This window comes from Bubalus bubalis, chromosome 3, assembly GCF_019923935.1.
Source record: "Bubalus bubalis isolate 160015118507 breed Murrah chromosome 3, NDDB_SH_1, whole genome shotgun sequence".
In the NCBI taxonomy this organism is placed as follows: Eukaryota; Metazoa; Chordata; class Mammalia; order Artiodactyla; family Bovidae; genus Bubalus; species Bubalus bubalis.
The window spans coordinates 28,679,800-28,698,481 of NC_059159.1; the positions used below are offsets into that span (position 1 = coordinate 28,679,800).

At 56.2% G+C, this 18,682-nt stretch overlaps 1 protein-coding gene across 1 annotated transcript; it reads left to right on the plus strand.

Moving 5' to 3' along the window:
- Window positions 1-501: 501 nt before the first annotated feature.
- ALKBH5 (alkB homolog 5, RNA demethylase) lies at window positions 502-18,458 on the plus strand. The gene is made up of 4 exons (XM_006048874.4): window positions 502-2,001; window positions 9,384-9,464; window positions 15,933-16,088; window positions 16,836-18,458. Exons 1-4 carry the CDS (start codon window positions 1,232-1,234, stop codon window positions 17,011-17,013), a joined length of 1,185 nt encoding a protein of 394 aa, XP_006048936.2. The 5' UTR covers window positions 502-1,231; the 3' UTR covers window positions 17,014-18,458.
- Window positions 18,459-18,682: the final 224 nt, after the last annotated feature.

Genomic DNA, 18,682 nt, shown 5'->3' on the forward strand with positions numbered 1-18,682 from the left:
TCTGGCGGGGCCTGGAGGGTCTGAACAAAGGGCTAGGCGCCCGGTAGAGCCCCGACTCCCGGGTCCGAGGTCCGTGCTCCAGTCCCGTCTCCCCGCCATCCCCGGGGCACCCTGCCCAGGAGGGCCGCGCACGCGCCGCCGCCTGGACGTGACTCGGGCAACGTCCACGCGGAGAGGCGGCGGGGGTGGGGGTGGCATCTGAGGCGGCGGCCGTCGGACAGGGCACTCGGCCGGGGCTCTCGACCCAGCAATCCGAGTGTTCCCTTGCGCGCAAAGGGGTTCACTTCGGTCGCGTCTCCACTCAGGCACTCTTTTAGCCACCCGGACATCCTTCAGGGGTCCTTGCATCCAGCTCGCGGCTAATTAGGGGGACGGACGCAGTAGCCAAGGCGACCGTCGGATGGACAGGCATGCGCGCCAACCGGCTTCCGGAAGCTGCCGTCTGGTCCCGCCCGGCCCGTGGCGGGTGGCCCAATGACAGAATCGGAAGCGCCAAAGGGGCGGTGCCCGGGCAGCCTTGCTTGTGGCGGTTCCCCGGTGATTGCGCGCTGGGGTCTGAGGCGTTTTTGGTCGTTCGGACGATGCCGTGACGCAGCGTGGCGACAGCGTTGGTGGCGTGAGCGCTTTCCTGTGGAGGGAGCCCTTCGGCCGCGTGGGTGGCGCGGCGAGGACGCAGGCTGCTGTTTGGGGCGTTCGCGGACCCCTTCAGTGGGTGGGGGAGGGGCCGCGGACGGCCAGCGGCTTTCGTCTGCGCGTGCGCCTACCTCTCCGCTGACCCCGGCCGCACGCACGCGCATGCTCTGTGCGCGCGGAGCCGCGGTGGCCGGCTGTACTGCGCGTGCGCTCGGAGCAGTTCGCTGAGGAGCGGCGCTGGCGGACGTCGGGCGGGCGGCCGTGACGTCGTGAGGAGCGCTTTAAAGTGCGGGCCGGGCCGGGCGTCTGAGGGTCCGGCCGGGAGTCGGGCCGAGCCTCCGCGGCCGCCCTGCGCGGCATGAGGTCCTGCCGGCGCTCCTGCCCCCCCAGACGCGGAGGAGGAGGGAGTCTCGTCGCCCCCGCCGCCGCATGACCCGCAGCCCCTGAGGCCGCCCCTCGACGCCCCAGCCGGGCCGCGCGGCCTCGCTCGCGGGCTTGGCGCTGAGGGCCCCTGCGGCCAGGGGCCCGGGCGCGTCCCCCAGAGCCATGCCCGGCCGCCCCGCCCGCAGCGGAGGGCCCTAGAGCAGCGGCGCGGGCCATGGCGGCCGCCAGCGGCTACACGGACCTGCGGGAGAAGCTCAAGTCCATGACGTCCCGGGACAACTACAAGGCGGGCAGTCGGGAGGCCGCGGCCGCCGCCGCCGCCGCCGTGGCTGCTGCCGCCGCCGCCGCCGCCGCGGCCGAGCCCTACGCGGCGCCCGGAGCCAAGCGCAAGTACCCGGAGGATTCGGACCCCGAGCGCAGCGACTTCGAGGAGCAGCAGCTGCAGAAGGAGGAGGAGGCACGCAAGGTGAAGAGCGGCATCCGTCAGATGCGCCTGTTCAGCCAGGACGAGTGCGCCAAGATCGAGGCCCGAATCGATGAGGTGGTGTCCCGCGCCGAAAAGGGCCTGTACAACGAGCACACGGTGGACCGGGCCCCGCTGCGCAACAAGTACTTCTTCGGCGAGGGCTACACGTACGGCGCGCAGCTGCAGAAGCGCGGGCCCGGCCAGGAGCGCCTCTACCCCCCCGGCGACGTGGACGAGATCCCCGAGTGGGTGCACCAGCTGGTCATCCAGAAGCTGGTGGAGCACCGCGTCATCCCCGAGGGCTTCGTCAACAGCGCCGTCATCAACGACTACCAGCCCGGCGGCTGCATCGTGTCCCACGTGGACCCCATCCACATCTTCGAGCGCCCCATCGTGTCCGTGTCTTTCTTCAGCGACTCCGCGCTCTGCTTCGGCTGCAAGTTCCAGTTCAAGCCTATCCGGGTGTCGGAGCCCGTGCTTTCCCTGCCGGTGCGCAGGGGGAGCGTGACTGTGCTCAGGTAACCGCCTGGGAGGAGGGGGCTGCCACGGGAGCCTCCGCTTTCCGCCTCTGACCCGGGCTTTTGTGTGCGGGGCGGGGGTGGGGGTGGGGAAATGGGGTCTGCGTATAAAACGCGGGCGGTAAGAGCGGCGGAGCTAGAAAACTATCCCCAGGGCACCTTTGTTGAGATCGAGGACTTGACCCGAGAACTAGTCTAAAGGCATTTTTCCAGAAGGCTAATTTTAAGAGTCTCTTAAAGTTCCTCATTTGAACAAGTCCCTTTTCTATTTGGGGTCTCCGGCTCCAAGTGTATGTATTTTTAAGAAAATTTGTTGGAATTACTGCCTAACAGTCATCCCAAGTCTGCCGTTTCTGGTCTGTCAGAGAACGTGTTCGTGGATTCCTTAACAGAGGAGATCCTCACAGAGGAAGGCCCCAGGAGGATTTAACTGATGGTGCTCTCCATTCCCAGGAGGGGGAGTGGCTGCCCTGGAGCTGAACACATCAGTGGTTGGGCCAGGAGAACAGACTTAAAACGCAGCCCCCCTTGGCTGCAGAAGAGCCCACTGCTGCTTTGTAAGATGTGGTGCCTGTAATCAGGACCAGATGAAACACAGTAAAGCTTGTCTTTTTGCGTGGTGTTGGGCTGTGTAGTTGTGTCAGCACAACTTGGGCTCTCGGCGTGTTTTCATTCTGGGATCCTGCGGAGAATTACCTTCGTTCCCTGGTCCCCGGGAGGAGATTGCCTGCTGGAACACCTTTGCTGTTTCTATGAAGCAGAAAATGTATTTGAAAGCTGCCTCTTTACAGTACTGAAACAAGCACATCTAGCGATGTACTTAAGTAATCCCCAAAACCTCTTAGGAGATTTAGATTGCGGCTATTTAGAGCGGCTTGGTTGACCACCAGATTCTAGTACAGGATCAGGACACACTGTGGTTTTGTTGTGAGCCATTTTACCTCTGAAGTTCAGTCAGTGCCATAGGCCGCTGTCATGGGTAGAAACAGGGTCGCTGGAGTTCTCTTAACATCATGAGGCAAGTCTTCTGTGTTCATCGAGGGGAGCAGCAGAGGCTGCTTCCCATTCTAGGAATGGCAGCAGAGCCGAGTGATACCAAGGTCTCCCCAAGGGAAAGTTGGGAAAGTTAGCAGCAGAAGCAGTGCTTTGGCTTCATTGTGCATCAAAAAATAGAGGGCCACTTACTTCTCAGGTGCCCACTTGTCACCTGGACCCCGAGCTTCTCAGATCTGTGTGGTGCTTCCAGATTGAAGTCTTAGTGGAGCCCTGTAGGATGGGATTTCCAGGGCAGACTCTCCCAGGTGGCCTGCTGTGTGAGGCAGTTTGGTGCCTGACTTCACTGAAGGGCTCTCTGTCCTAAAAGGGTTTCACTCAAGGGCCATTTGGTCTCTTCATGGGATACTGGTGTCTCACATAATCACAGAATCTATGGGTTGTCAGCTCAAGGTCTCACAGTGGTCTGAAGTGTAAAGGGTAGGGGCACAAGAGGCAGTTTGTGACTTTGAGAGTCCCCTTTCCTCCCACACACGCACTCCCTGTATTGAAGAGAAGTTTCAAGTTCTTAAAGTGCAGGTCTGTTAGTGATCAGCAGCAGGATTGCATCACCAGGAAAATTTTCTTCATCTTTTCCTTAGAAGAGTATACAGTCCCGAGGCTTTCCCAGTCCCTTCCTCCTGGGTTCTGACTTGGCTGAGGAGTCAGCGTGGGAGGCTCAGCCCTGTCCTGAAAAGTGCTGCCCCAGGGCTTTGAACCCAGCTGCCCTCTCATTTGCTTTGGCATCTTGTGGGCGTTCTCCAAGCCGGCTTTTACGCCTGTAAGTGGGGTTGATGTCAACTTCCAAGGCCTGTTAGAACTAAATCTGGTGATTTAGTGTCTCCTAGAGGGCCCAGCACTGGGTGGGCCCTTAACGCGGGTGCTTTCATACACAGGATGACAAGTGTTCCCCTGCTTCTTGTGGGAAAGCCTTTAACAGGGTGCTTCCCCTCATGGAGCTCTTGGCCCCGGGGGAGGCCACAGACGGTTAGTGACCGCCCAGGAAGGTAACTGCAGGAATCTACTCTGGAGGGTGAAAGCTTTCAGGAGGAAGTAAGCGGCAGCTTGAAGAGTGACTTGGAGGTGACTGGGAGTAAGCCAAGCAGAGAAGGTTTGGGTGGAGTGAGCGGTTGGGAAGTGGCTGTAGGTGAGGAGCTATGGCTTGAGGCTGACTAGGGGCAGATGGCGCTCATTATAGTTCTCGGAGCCAACCTGGACCTGAGGGCAGGGGCTTTGGTGCGGCTGCCTCAATGAAGCTCTAAGTCCAAGCTTCTCGGCAGCAGTGCTGTTGGCGTCTGGGCCGGTTCATTACTTGTTGCTGGGGGCTGTCCTTTGTGGTGTAGAATGTTTAGCAGGATCCCCGCCTTCTGTCCACTGGGGCCGGAAGCACCTTCTGTGACAGCGAAGAACATCTCTGGATGTTGCCCTATGTCTCCTGCGGGTAAAATGTTCCCCAGTGGAAGGCCACTACTCTTGGGCTCTGGACACCCCCACTAATTCAAGCCCTCCAGCACCTGCTCACTTAGCTTTCTCAGCTTGCTTGCTGTGCAGGTGGGTGAACACCTGCCTGTTGGTGGTGCCTCTTCAAGTCCTGCTTGCGCTCTTCCCCAGGTTGGTGGGAGAGGAGCTTGCATTCACTTCCCAGTGTGTATCCCAGCCCAGAGCTATGAGCTGCCCATAGGAAGGGGCTGGTGAAGACAGTGGTTCTGTACAGATGGGGAGGGTTCTAGTCACTCTCATCTGACTCAGACTTGTGTTGTTCATGGCAGTGGGGGGGTGTACCCATCCAAGGCAACGTGGCAGGAGTACAGTTTTGTATTTAACAGTTGTTGGCATGGATTTCGGTGTATGGCAAACATTGATTCAGCAATGTCCAAATGTGGGTATTTAGAGCAACGCCTCACAGACCCTTCTGGAAGTGCTTTTGTAACCTTTCCATGTTGGGCCTCAATAGGTCCTCTCTTAATGTGGTTTTCTAGGGAAATAAATCTTTTATTTTTTCTTTTTATATATCAGTTCATCCCATATTTCTTCTCCTGTTCTCTGTATAGTAAATGGCAGATTAAAACAGATTTCAGTTGGATTAACTGGAATAATTACAAGGTTAATTGCTTACTTGCGCTATTTTTAATCACTGCTTCTTGGGTTGTGGTTGTGGTGGCCACATGCCCAAAGACCCAGGCCTGTCTGAGGTGGCAGGGTTGCCCGGCCACAAGACATGCTGTGGTGAGCACAGCCTGTGACCTCTTGATAACAGTTGATGTTGGGTGGAGTGGGCACCCTGTCAGTTCTGGGCAGAGGACTGATTTTGTTAAGCTGGTTGAAAGCAAAATTTAGCTTTCTGGCTTAAAATAGTCAGGAATGTAGGGCAGATAGGTCTGGGCCACATCTCTTGTGTGGAGTCTTCTGATTCCATGAGAGGGGGAGGGACCTCAGGAGGAAGTCAGGGCTGTTTATTCTCAGGAGGAGTTCTGGGCCAGGTGTGTTGGCTGGCCTTGGTTCTCCCAGGCCTGACTAGAAGGCAGAGGGCAGCAAAGGGAAGGAAGCAGGTGGGCTGGTGACAGTCTCAGTCATGAAGCTCAGCGGAAGCTCTAGAGAGCCGTTTTCAGCTGGGCAGTTGGTGTGTGGCTGATGCTAGCTACTCAGAGGCAGGGGTTCACTTTTGCGCACTTCTTCTCTGGGAGTGGTGGGAACACCTGTATCCTTTGCCGAGGTCAGTGAGGCCCACCCAGACAGACTGGACCTTGTCCCTGGGAAACACAGATGGGCTTTTCTTCCTCTTCCTCCTCACCGCGCTCCCACCCAAAAAGCAAAAACCAGCGTAGTGGTGACGCTGAAACCAAGAGTTTGATTAGAGTTCCGGTGCCACCATTTTAGCTGTTTGCCTTTGGGCAGATTACTTAATCTTTCTGGCCCTTAGTTTGCCTCCACATTGTAGGGCTATTGACATCCTAGATCTGTTATGGAAGATTGACTCTCTTTCACACTACTGAAGCTTGAGGTTTTGGTAGAGAGTCTGGAGATGAGCTGCTTCTGTGCTCAGCAGTGTTCTATTTATACCTTGATGTGTACAGAATTGGGACTTGGAGTGGGTTAACTGCCTTCATTCTGGGTTCAGAAAGCCCCAGGACTGCTTCATCATAGTGGCTATGTGTCTTCTAGGGGGTTCAGGTGTGGTTATAACTTGAGCCTGAGTTCACAATTCTGCTCCTGGGCCCAGGAGGCTGGCCTGCTGCCCCTCCCCTCCCCCCTCCCTAAGCCTCAGGGAGGTCTTGTAGGCCTCTCACAGGTGAGGCAGGTTCATGAGGGCTGCCAAAGCAGCTAGCCCCCGTTGGAGGGAGGCTGTCATCAGGCAGTCCCTCCCATCTCTGGTTCTGTCTGCCCTGAGCAAAACCGTAGAAGATGGGCAATGGCAGCCACCTTGGAACTGTGCCTTAATAAATCTGTGTGTAAGGCTGTCCCCTCGAGGAGAGGCGTGCAGTCCTGCACAGTCCCTTATAAAGAGTCTTCCAGACTTCTCTGACCTGCACCTAATCCTCTGAGGAAGGACTAACTTAGCTCAATCTCTGAGTCTTCAAAGCAGCAGAAACATCGAGCTCAACACAGATGTCATTTACCATCTGCTGCAGGCAGAGATGTGGAAGGCCTTTGCAGAGCTTTGTCTTGTAGGGAAGACAATTGCCACAAACTCGAACAGTAGTAGTTAAGAGACTTGGGTGAGCGGTTTGGGGAAACCCAGCCTAGAGGGTTGAGCAGAGCTTCCCAAGGGAGGAGAGACTCTTGAAGAATCACTCTGAGGTGCAGCATGGTGGGTGGCAGCCAGGCTCTGGCTCTGTGTGCTGGTGATGCACTGGTCACTGCTGCGTAGAGAGGGCTGTGAAGGGCCCTGTCCAGGGGTATACCATCCCGAGGTGCTTCCTCCTCTCTCCCTGTGAAAACAAAAGGGCGGGAGGTGCCAGCACTTTTCTTCATGCCAAGGGTAGGACTGGACCCAGGGCATATTAAATTTCAAGTTGGTGGAATGGGACTTTCAAACAGTTTCTCTTGTAGCCAGTAGGTTCCTTGGCAGTAAATAACCTCTTTTGATCTCTGCTGAACCATTTCTGCTGAAATTCAGACTGAAGAGCTTCCATTGATCAGAACTTTGAGCCTCCCACTTCCAGTGGAGCCTGATACTGAGGAGGGGTCAGTAGGTTGTGTCAGAAGTTCAGGAAAACCAGTGCTAGTGAGCTGTTGAGGTGGAGTCCGTGCAGTACCGCCTCTGTCCTAGTTCTGAGGTTGGGCTGGGTGGCAGGAACCTGGCCTGGCTTGCAGAAAGAATTTCTGCAGCCTTTGGGAGGTGGAGACAGGTAAAATTTGATCAGCATCTGGATTTGCAGCTTCTGTGTTATGGGATGCAATTCCTTGTTGAAGATGGGAAGTCAGGGCCCTTGGCAGCTCCTGTAGCCAAGTCAGACAGGTTAGTATTACTAACCTGTTAGCACAAGTAAGGTTGCCTGCAGCCAGTACTGCAGATGTTGGCCATAGAGATGTGCCTTGGATTGCTTTTTGGAAAGTCCTGGATTTACATGGGACTGTCTAACAGCCCATACCTGTGCTTCCCCAAAGTGGAGTGACAAGAGAGCACAGGACGAGGTCTAGAGCTCCCAGCTCTGGGAGGGGCCCAGGAGGCCTCTGCTGCAGGCAGAGCCTGGATATAGGTGGTCCAGGGCCCCTGGCTGGTGTCAGCTGCTTGGTTAATGTGGGGCGCCAGACACCCCACATTGTCTAACTGAATTCTCACAGTCGTCCTGCAGGTGGACCTCCCACTACTCCTCTCCAGGGTGCCAACCAGGAATACCTAGGATGTAATTCTCCTGGACAAGAGGAGGCACTGACCTCTTTTTAAAATCTTAGCATGAGTCACCACTAAGGAGTCATAAGTCATAGAACACAACCACACCAGCACCTGAGAACCTGCTGCTGTCCCTGCACATGGAGGCACTGAGGGTTCAACCCAGCATGCAGCTCAGCTGAGGTGACAGAGCTCAGGTTCTTCCCAGGTCCATTCAGCTACGCCATCCTGTATGGCATTTCTCTCTGGGCCTCCAGATATTAATAGGTGTTATTTGAGAGAACGTTCTTTGGTCAGTGCTCAGTTAAATGAAGTCAGCAGATTCTTTTGCGGTAGTAATTCTCAGATCCTTTAATGTACCAATGCTTTTTTAAACTCATCAGTGTTTTCAGATTGATTTGACTGTGGATATTTGTCTGTAGTTTCTCGTGGGACTGTTATTTACAGAGAAAATGGAAAAACTGGCTGAGGAGCAGCTCAGAGGGGAAAATTCCTAACATAAGGGTCCTTTCCTCCACCTTCAACATGGCTTCAAATCAAATCTTTGTATCAGGTGTGGTTCTTTCTTGGACTTCATTTGCTCTTGCATCCAGTTCTTGCCCAAGTTGGGGGAGCCTGGCCATTTTGAGAAGTCCTTCAGAGGCCTGCCGTGTTTCTGACAGCTGAGAAGGAGCTGACTGACTGCTGAACACAGGATTGGTGGGGGGGCAGGCCAGGGGACCCTGAGCAGGAGGAGGAGGCCTGCGGCTGAGTGTCTTTCTGGCTGTGGCACTCCCTGTGCTCAGTTGGGTAACTTGGGGTTGGGGGTGCCTTTTGGCTGCCAGGTCCGCAGTGAGGGCATGTGCTCAGGGAGCCGAGTTTGCTTCCAGAGTTCCAAGTTGGAGAGACATTAGCTGTGAAGAGGACAGCCATCTACCCACACTCACTGGTCTGAGCAGTTTTAAAAATCATGTAGCTTGATGAAAATAAATAGATACTTGAGTGTGATGGGAATTCTTAAAACATTCCAAATACAGCTGTCATCAAGATTTTGGATCCCCTAAAAAGAAGGCTGTGGAAAGCTTTTTTTTTCCAAGTAGACAAATTCTCTTTTTGCCATAGTTCTCTCTGGTGACTCAGTGCTGTCAGCGTCTGCTTTGGTCTCCTCTGCCAGCCCAGGGGTGGGGTGGGGGGAGGGGATGCGGTTCTTCTCCCCGTGGTCTGGCCTGAGTCACTCTGCCTGCCTCCAAAGCCACTCAAGGTGTGCCCTCTTGGGGGCCCTTTGTTCTTGCTTGTGCAAGGAGATTTCCTTTTGGGCTTCTGCTTCAAGACCCACCTTTACCTCATCCCAGGTTTTCCCTTAATGATTTCTGGGCAGAAATATCATGAATCTTAACACATTATTTCCTTCTGTGTAGATCCTTGAACCTTTAAGTAAGGGGGCAGAGGGTGGCCATAAGACCAGGACCCTATTTCTGCCCCCTCACCCCTGGGATCTTTGGTTCTCCATCCATGCTCACATGTTATTTCTTTTCAGTGGATACGCTGCTGATGAAATCACCCACTGCATCCGGCCTCAGGACATCAAGGAGCGCAGAGCGGTCATCATCCTCAGGAAGTGAGTGCCCTGGTGTCTGGCTCCCTCTGTCAGTAGCCCTCAGTGTGAGGGCTGAGCAAAAGCACACACTCCCAGGGTTTGTGACCTGGGTCTTGAGACAGGGTTTGGGGAGTATTCCTCCCGACCCTGCCTCTCCCACCTCTTCCTTTCCCTTCCTCCTTGGTTCCGATCTGTTGCGTGTGCGTCTCACTGAATATTTTTAGGTGTGCCTCAGCAGCTTGCTGTAAAGTTGCCTGAGTTTTCACTTCTGTGAGGAGAAGGGAGTGAGGAGAGGGGACGAAGGTAAGTGGCTGGCTGCGTGTTCAGCAGGCGCGTGCCTTGTGGCTGTCCCTACTCTTTGGCCGAGGGTCGGGGAAGCAATGATCAACATGGCCAATCCTGGCATCTACAGCACTTTTGTGTGTGTGCGCACAAGCGGTGCTTGGACTGAGCTCTGCAGACACTGGGTCAAGACAGTCCTCCCTGGATGGAGGCTGGCATCTTGAGAGGCTGGCTGATTGCTCAGGTTGTGTGGAAATCAGTGAGCAAGGCGGGGCCAGTGTCTAGACCCAGGCTGGAACAGAATATCCTATAACTTGTCTTATTTTTTTAAAATTAACCTTATTTTTTAGAACAGATTTAGATTTACAGAGGCATGCAGACAGCAGAGCGCACTCTGTCCCCTCCTGGTAACGTCTCATGTCAGTGTGGCACGTTCATCACAGTCGGGAAACCAGTAATGACCTGGACGATTAACTCAAGTCCATCCTTTATTCACACGTCCTGGTTCCTCCCCACGTCCTCTTCTGTCCCAGAAGGACATTTGGTGGTCATGTCACTTCTGTGTCACGCCTGCTGTGATACCTTTTCAGACGCCTAACTCGTAATAACACTGACCTTATTCATGGTAACACTGACCGGCCAGGTATATGGCAGAAGGCCCTCAGCTCCTCAGCGGGAGTATGCGGTGTTGCCTCATGGTCACACTGGTTGTGGGTTTGGCAAGGAGGCCGCAGAGGGGCAGTACCCTTCTCGTCACATCACTACCCGGGCACAGGGCCTTCCATTGTCCACACTGACCTCAAGTGCCTGTCTAGGGTGATGATGTTGGGTTTCTACCTCTACAGTCACTGCCCCCCCCCGTCCACGCTGTCCTCTCAGCAAGGACATCGCTATAGGTGGCCCACACGTGAGGAGTGGGGGCTGAGTGCCACCTCCTTGAAGGCCACTCGGGATATTCTGCAGAAGATTGTTCTGTCCCCCTTGTTTACTTATTCGTTCTCTCGTTTCCTGATGGCAGCATGGACTCATGGTATCTATTCTGTGCTCAACTTGTTTCCCCTTTGGCCACTGTGCATCCTCACTTCATGGCCTACCATCTTTCTCTCTAACTTCAGTTTGTGACTTCACCATCTTGGCCCTTTGGGTCCAGACTCCAGAGTATTGTGATGGTGACGTCTTCGGCGTGGCTCTGCCACTTTGCCAGATCAGAACATTGAGTCTGTCATCTGTAGAATGGAGCTGTGGACGGTCCTGCGGTGCAGGTACAGCTCTGGGCACCAAGGGGAGCACCAGACAGCGGTCAGCCTGGCAGCCTCTCTCCTCTGGCCTAAGGATATTCCCAAAATCCATCGGAAGAAGGTTTTTCATCTGTCTTTATGCTTGCGTTTCCTGTGGTTTCCAGTGTGTTCCAGAATCCATGACCTGAAAATGAGGCAGCTGAGTGTCGCTCCTCTCTGGCCTCCCTCCCCAGTGATTTCTTGTCAGATGTGCCTGGGACCTCTAAGAGCAGCCGGAGATAGGTTTTGTTTGGGAACCGGGGGTAGGGGGGAGTGGAACCAACACGATGCCTCCCATTGTCCCTCCCAGCCCATCATGATAGCCTGTACAGGGAGCTCTTCACTGGAGGTGCGGGTGAAAGTGGCCAGAGTCCGAGTCATCCTTCCTCGGGTGGTGGCTCCCGTACCTGGCTGCCCGAGCGGGCTCGGTGGGCTAGGAGTCTGCACTCTTTGGCCAACTGAGCCCTTGCCAGTGTTCTGACCTTGGAGAATGGCTGCTGTGGGTGACTGGGGCTCTTTGACCTTCTGACCTGAGTGGGCCCAGGAGCCAGCCAGGGACTAGGCTGGAGGACAGAAGCACAGACTTTGGAAAAGAAGCAGAAAGGGGTGGGTGGATGTGCAGGGCTGCTGAGGTGTGCAGTGGCCAACTGTAAGCAGCTAACCTGGGGAGCAGAGAAGAGGAGGCCCGCACTGTCACCTGCTGAGTGAGGGTCAGGTCCTCTCAGTGTCTGGGCTGTTGACTGGTCCTCGCTGCCGTTAAAGGACCCGCAGCTCCAAGGATGGCCTGTGAGCTGATGTCCCAGGCTCTTGAAGCAGCGGCCTCTGTTGGGATTACTTTCCCTTCGAACACGTTCACCTTCTGATCCACAGCCACCCCACTCCCCACCCAAATGACCCACATCTACACACTGAAAGTTGGTTAATCTAGCTGTCCTTCAAGACTCAAAGCTCAGCCATTTTGACACTCGGAAAGCAAAGGAGGCTGGGAGAGCCCTGTTCATCTGGGCCCTGGCACTGAGGTGGTCCAGAGGACAGCTCTGGCCAGTGAGGAGCAGCACCAAGTGGAAAAGGACAAGCTGGCAACTTGATGGAGAGGGGAGCATCCTGGCTTAGGCGCTGCCAGGGGTCACAGATGTGGCCTTGTTGGGTGTCCTTGAGTAAGGTCCCCTCGGGTGGGCTCTGGGCACTGAGCCCCGCCCTGTTCCCTGTAGGTAGGTGGGGGAGCCAGCACTGCCTTCTCCTGGGTTCGGATGAAGATCACACAGGCTGCTGAGAGTGGGCCTGGGGGCTCTGTCACCACTTCAGGCTGGTCAGCACTGGGGTAGTCTTTCTAAAGGCCTCATGGGGGAGATGGGCAGGTGGTGGCCAGGTGCTTTCTGATTCAGCAAAACATGGCTCCTTTGCAGGTGGGTAATGCTGAGTCTTCACTCAGGATGTGGTGTCGTAGTTTCTTGCCTGGAGGCTGGGAGTGACCTTAGCAGAGCCTCCCTGAGTGCATTCCTCAGGCTGCAGCTCAGTGTGATAATGTGTTGGGGTCACAACCTGTAAATGGCTGAGTGCGGCCTTGGACCCTGGTTTCCTGGTGCTGGCTCTTGTGGCCGGCGGTTGTTTGCATAGTGGAGCACCCTGAGCCCCACCCTGGGGTGGGTGCTGTGAGTTGACAGAGTCTGGAGCCTTATACAGAAGGGCTTTCTTGCTTCTGCTGTACTAGTAGAAAATGGGGGGCTGAGGGTATTTTAAGTGGCAAGGGGGCTGCCCTCCAGGATGTGGGGTAAGGTCACAGCTGCAGGTCAGTCAGCCCCTCAGTGCCCCCAGCCTCCTGGCATGTTGCTGTTTCCTAGCCCCCCCAGTGTAGGTTTCCCAGCTGATGGGTTGGGGTCATGGCAAGGATGCTGTGCTCGTCAGGTGCAGCGGGAGGAGGGAGAGCCCAGGTGCAGGGAGGCCTGTGTCTTGAGGAAGGGGACAGGAAGCCCTTACCAGGGCTTCAACTAGGGAATCACTGCATGCCCGTCATCTGGGCCCTGTGGCGTGGCTGGGCTCTGTGGAGCCCTGCTTCCTGGGGCTGTGGCTTAGGCTCGTGTGGTGTGGCGTGGTGGTTGCTAGGCTGCATGACTGGAGGAAGCTGCCCTCAGGGCCTGGATGTTCTGTAGGCCTGGGTCTGGGGGCCAGTCTGCTGGAAGCCCAGGACCATGTATGTGCTTGGGCTGCTTCTCTCTTTGGGGAACTGCTCAGGTATCCTTCTGGCCCCCTGACCACAGCAGGCTGCTGCAGCACCTGTCTGAGGATTGCTGGTGGTCCTGCTGGGGGAGGGACAGGGCATGGGCTAAGTCTGATGCTTAGAGCGGCCAGGGCACTCGAAGATGAGGAACACTCAAGACGTACCTGCCTTGGTACCCCAGTCTCCTTGCCCCCTTGGAAAGGCCAGGCTTTGTAGCACAGGTCACGTTGGGGCCAGAAGTCACAGGTGGTTGGCAGCGGGGCCTGAAGAGCAGACTGTTTCCCCGTCTCTGAGAAGCCGTGGTCTGCCTCCAGGGACTGCTCTCAGCTCTGCCGCAGTGAGGAGGCCCATCTGGGCCTCAGGGGCACCCGGGATAGCAGCTGTGGACTGAGTCCACTGACTGGGTCTCTGATTTTGCATTCTTCCCCAATCTGAGGGCAGTGCCTGGGACAGTCAGCCCTCTCCTTTCCTCTCAGGTCACGTGTTAACATGTTCCATTAATGTTTGGCCATGCTCCGTTGGTTCTGGCTTCCCCCGTACCTACAACCAATCTATGTTTTGTCCTGGGAACTCGCCTGACACACCTGGGGTGCCTTGCTGTGACCCCTGGACGTTGACTCAGATCTATAAGGAAGGTCTTTGTTTCTGCTACCATTGGAGGAGGCCCAGACCTCATAGCTAGAACTGGGCTTTCTGCCTCCAAGCTTGTGGCTCTGTCCACTGAATCCTGGCCTGTGCCCTGGCCTTGGCTGCCCTTTAAGAGGTGTGGGCTCTGAAGGTGGGCTCTGGGCTGGAGGGCTGGTTCTGGGCTGGCTTCCTGCAGCTTGGTGGCTGTTGGAAGTAGAGCTCCTCCATCGGTTGTGAGATGTACTTGTCATAGCCTCTAGGGAGTGTCAGGAGCCCTTCAGGGCCCCAAGCTCATAGATCCCCAGAGTGGCTGGGGAGACTGGCTCCTGGTAGAGCCACCTCTCATCACCCCCACCGTGGGCTGATGTGACAGTGGTGAAGTGCGGGTGTGGGAAGTTGCCCTTTCCTGTTCTCCTTCTCTCAGGCAGCTAGAGTGAGAGAGCTGGCCCGTGGGCCCACAGTGAGGGCCCCCCATTGTTCAGGCCGGCCGCCATAGTCCCAGCAGCTCAGGAAGGTAGTGCCCACAGGCTCAGTGACTGCCAGCCCTGCCTGCGTGGCGGGGTGTGCCTTCTAGCCCCAGAGATATGGGCCAGACTCTCCTCTGGCCGTCTGCACTCACCTGACGAAACTACCCAGCGGTCCTGGGTCCTCGGTCCTATCCACACAGGCTTTCCTGCCCGGGGGTGTGCTCCCAGCACCACTTCTTCCCAGTGCCCCTGGCCTTGAAGGAGGCAGCTTGTCTTGGGTCTCTGGACCCTGAGAACTGAGAGAAGCCTTTGCTCAGAAGGGGAGGGATGTGACTAGCTTGACTCTGAGGGCAGCTTCAGGGCTGCATCTTCCTCTTGCTACCAGGTCCTGTTGCCTGGGGTCCCCAGAGGGGAGGCTGAGACTGGTGGGCCAGTGTAGCCACGCTCCTCTGGCTTCTCCATCTAAGAGGCCAAAGCAAAGGGACAGGGACACTGGCCCTGCCTGCCTGTCCACCAGTTTGGATCTGATGACATCAGAATACTGGTTCCCCGCTGCAAAGGCGTCCCCTGCTGACCTCCAGAGAGTACCCCAGCCCAGGTTTGGAGCCCTGTGGCTCATACTTGCCAGGCCTGGAGTCACACCTAGACTAGCGCTCTCTCAGGACTTCCAGGACACATGACCTCCCTCCTTACTGACCCAGTTTTCCTGTCTATTGTGAGGACTGGATGCAGTTGTTCCCAAGAACTCAAGGCAGCTCTCACGTTCCCTTCTGCTCTCTTCCCCCAGTGTTCTTGGGGAGGCTGTCCTTTGAGTCCTGCCTGGCCACAGCACCTTCTTCAGGACCCAGTTGCCTTTTGTGCCCAGCAGCCCATGGCAAAGGTGCCTTCAGGGCCTCCTGCCAGCTGCGCCCCCAGCTTCTCTTGCCACCTGACTTGCTGGCTGTCTCTGATTACACAAAAGACCTCGGGCTTCTCGGAGGCTTCCCACACCAGCTTCCCCCTGGCCTCACATCATAAAGGACTCGATCGCTGCCCTGGGCTGCCCCCCACCCACCTTCTCCATCCTTTCTTCCTGCATCCTTGACTAGGCAGTGTGTTCCAGTGCTCCATGGGGGCTTTGCTTTCAGAAGCCCTCTGACCTTGGCTTGGTCAGTGTTCAGGAACTAGCAAAGGCTACCAGGTGGCTGTGGTGGGACCAGAGCCATGAGTGAATGTGGAGCTGGGCCTAGGCCTCCTTGGGTTCTGCCTCTGTTCGCTTCCAGCCCTTCCACACGCTGGACCTGGGGACCTTCCTGTCGGGTCTCCAGGCAGGGGTGGGCATGTCTGGGAGTGTGGGATCCCCAGTCCTCTGGCAGGTGCAGCACACATCCCCAGAGGGTCTCTAGGCCTGAGAGGGGTGAGGTGGGGCCACCCTGTCCGGCTGAGAGAGCCTTGGGGTCTTTTCCCTGGGGCAGCAGAGTCTTTGCAAGTCAGCCGGACCAGTCCCTAGTTGACCCACGAGGAGACCAGAGCACAAAACAGAGAGTGCTGGCCTCACCTAGCCTGGCCAGAGTTGGTCTGATGGGGCCATGTCCTCCCCAGAGGCCCATGGGTGACCCCACATGCGTTTCCTTTGCAGGACGAGATTAGATGCACCCCGATTGGAAACCAAGTCCCTGAGCAGCTCCGTGCTGCCACCCAGCTATGCCTCAGATCGTCTGTCGGGAAACAACAGGGACCCCGCTCTGAAACCCAAGCGGTCTCACCGCAAGGCAGACCCCGATGCTGCCCACAGGTACTCAGCTATGGTCCCTCGGTGCAGGCCAGCAGAGTGGTGCCACCGCCTGACTGCAGAATGAGATGGGTGGGCAGTCTGGGGTAGGTGGTTCGGAGCCTGCCATCGCCCATTTTTTCAGAGCCTTTTGTCCACTTTGCTGCAGTTGGTGGTGTTCCCAGCTAAGCCCTGACTACCTTCCTGTGGGGATGCTGCAGGCCTCCCCTTGCTCAGGACACGCTAAGGTGCTCCTGTGGGTTCTGTGGGAGTTCGAGGGGAAGTGAGGGGGACTTGGAAGTTTGCGGAGCAGGGTTTCCTCCCAGTAGGGTTCTGAGGAAGCTGTTTACACCGAGACTGGAGGATGGGATGGTATGTAGGAAGGGCAGTACAGTCAGAAAGGGTCATGTAGGCTGAAACCACAAGACAGGAAGAGCTTGGTAGTTCCTCGGGGAGTGGGGCTGGTGAGCAGAGAGGGAGAGTGGGCGTTGAGGAGGACTGAGAAGCCAGGGAGGCAGCAGGACCGGGCAGGGTCTCAAGGCTGCGATAGGAAGGCCATCTTGTGTCCGGCAACCTTGGCAGTGTCCTAGGGTACAGACTCAGAGCCCAGCAGACCCACAGGGTGATTGGGGAATGTCTCAGAAACCGGGTTTGGGGGCACTGGCACCTCGTAGGGCCAGGGCACGGGGCAATGCTTCTGCCAGTGCCGCCCCCACAGAGAACTGGCCAGCTGGGGTGGCTTGGTAACGCCTCCCCAACATTTCCCCACAGGCCTCGGATTCTGGAGATGGACAAGGAGGAGAACCGGCGGTCTGTGCTGTTGCCCGCACACCGGCGGGCGGGCCGCTTCAGCTCCGAGAACTACCGGCGCAAGTCCTACGAGCCTGGGGAGGACTGCTCGGAGGCGGCGGGCAGCCCCGCCCGCAAGGTGAAGATGCGGCGGCACTAAGGCCAGCGCCTCCGGACTCGCGTGATCCTCACTAGCTGCCCCTCCTTTTGTTCTGTTTTGAGGGTTCCCCCCCTTTTTTATTATTCTATTTTTTCCCCCTTGGTTTGTTGCCTGTTAAGGCTGAAGAACGGGATTGGCCGGGACCTGGTTCTCTTGTTCTGGGTTTCCTCCTGGATGGAAAGGCTGTTGGCATCTGTAGGCACAAAAGCGCACACTGGAGGGGCCAGTAGAGGCATGGAGGGCTGTGTCAGGCTGGGTTATTTAAAAACAGCGAAATGTTTTGGTTAAGAAAATTCTTGTTTTTGCTTTAAATGTAAATCTTCTCAGTGTTGTAAATGAAGTTCTGTCTCCCTCTTCTCCCACCTATGTCTGCACTGGGGTGAGGTCCTGCTGGCTCTGCAGGGGGCCTGCTGCCCTCCCACAGCTCACCTGCTCTCCAGGCCCAGCAGCTCACGTGGATACCCCTCCTGCCGCTGTTGGGGGGATGACGCACAGAAGCCTGGACGGTGTCAGCCCCTACTGCCCTAGAGCTGTTACTGGCTGAGACCTCGGGCTTCCTGCATGCCCTCTGGCCTGCTCTGCCCACGGGTCCCCGGCTGCCAAGGAACCGGCTGCAGTGGTCCTGACCTCTTGCTGGGAGCCCGCCTCTTTGCTGGTTGCTCCTTTCAAGCATATGCGTGCGATTGTACGGAATAGTTATAGACTTGCCATGTTGGGCAGTTTTAGGAGTTGTTTCTAGCTGGAGGGACTGGTGTCTTTCCAGGTCTAGCGTTTGGGGTATGGAAAATTGTTGTGGTGTGTGGTAGGGTTTTGTTTTCTTTTGTTCTGAGTTTTCATTTTTTTCCTTTGGCCTCCTGGCTTTTTCCTTTCCTTTTCTTTTCTTGTCCATCGACCAGCGTGGGCCTTCTCCCTATGTCATCCCCCTAGGAAGGGCCCTCCTAGCAGCATGCGTCCAGGGCCAGAGGTTGGGCCTACAGATGGGGTGGGACCCTCCTCCACCTCGGGCATCAGACCTGGGGAAGGGGCTTTTAAAAAATAGTAACAAAAGGGGAAAAAAGTGAAGTTTTTGGCAGTTTCCACCCACTCATCGTTTAGAGCTGCAAGGTTTTGCTGATCGCGGTTCCTTAGGAATGTCTCTTTGCCAGCAGGCCTAAGACCCAGGCTCACTGAGAGCGGAGCCCCTCCCAGTCCCCAGGCTGCCCCATGCAGGGGCTGGTCCAAGAGGAGGCTGCAGAGAGCTGGGCAGCCACCATCAAGAAGCCCCTTTTGGGGCCAGAACTCCTTTGCCAGCGTGGATTCCTCAAGTTGGGACTTCGTAACTAAAGCAGTTGCAGTTGTATTTTTTTTACAGCTTTTTTCCCAAAAATGATTTGTAGTTGTGTGTGCAGCACTTTGCCCTGATATGTGTGCTCTACAATAAAAACCAAATCTAATATATTTTGAAACAGTTGTCTGATGCTGTTGTAAGAGAGGATTTGCCTTTCTTCCTTAATCCCTTTGTTTTGCCCTGAAACCCTGAAGGGGGTGGGAGGGCAGAGTCCATTGCCCACCAGGGCTCCAGAGGAGGTGAGCAGTTGCTGACACAGGGCTGAGGACCGGCTCGCCCACTGTCTTTCTCGAACTGCAGTGAGGATGGACTTTGTAACCCGTGTGTCTGGATGCTCGTTGT

Bases quoted from the DNA above. Each gene is read 5' to 3' on its own strand.
- ALKBH5 (XM_006048874.4), top strand. From the start codon at position 1,232: ATGGCGGCCGCCAGCGGCTACACGGACCTGCGGGAGAAGCTCAAGTCC. The intron at 2,002-9,383 runs GTAACCGCCTGG...ATTTCTTTTCAG, and splicing joins GGGAGCGTGACTGTGCTCAG to TGGATACGCTGCTGATGAAA. The intron at 9,465-15,932 runs GTGAGTGCCCTG...TTTCCTTTGCAG, and splicing joins GCGGTCATCATCCTCAGGAA to GACGAGATTAGATGCACCCC.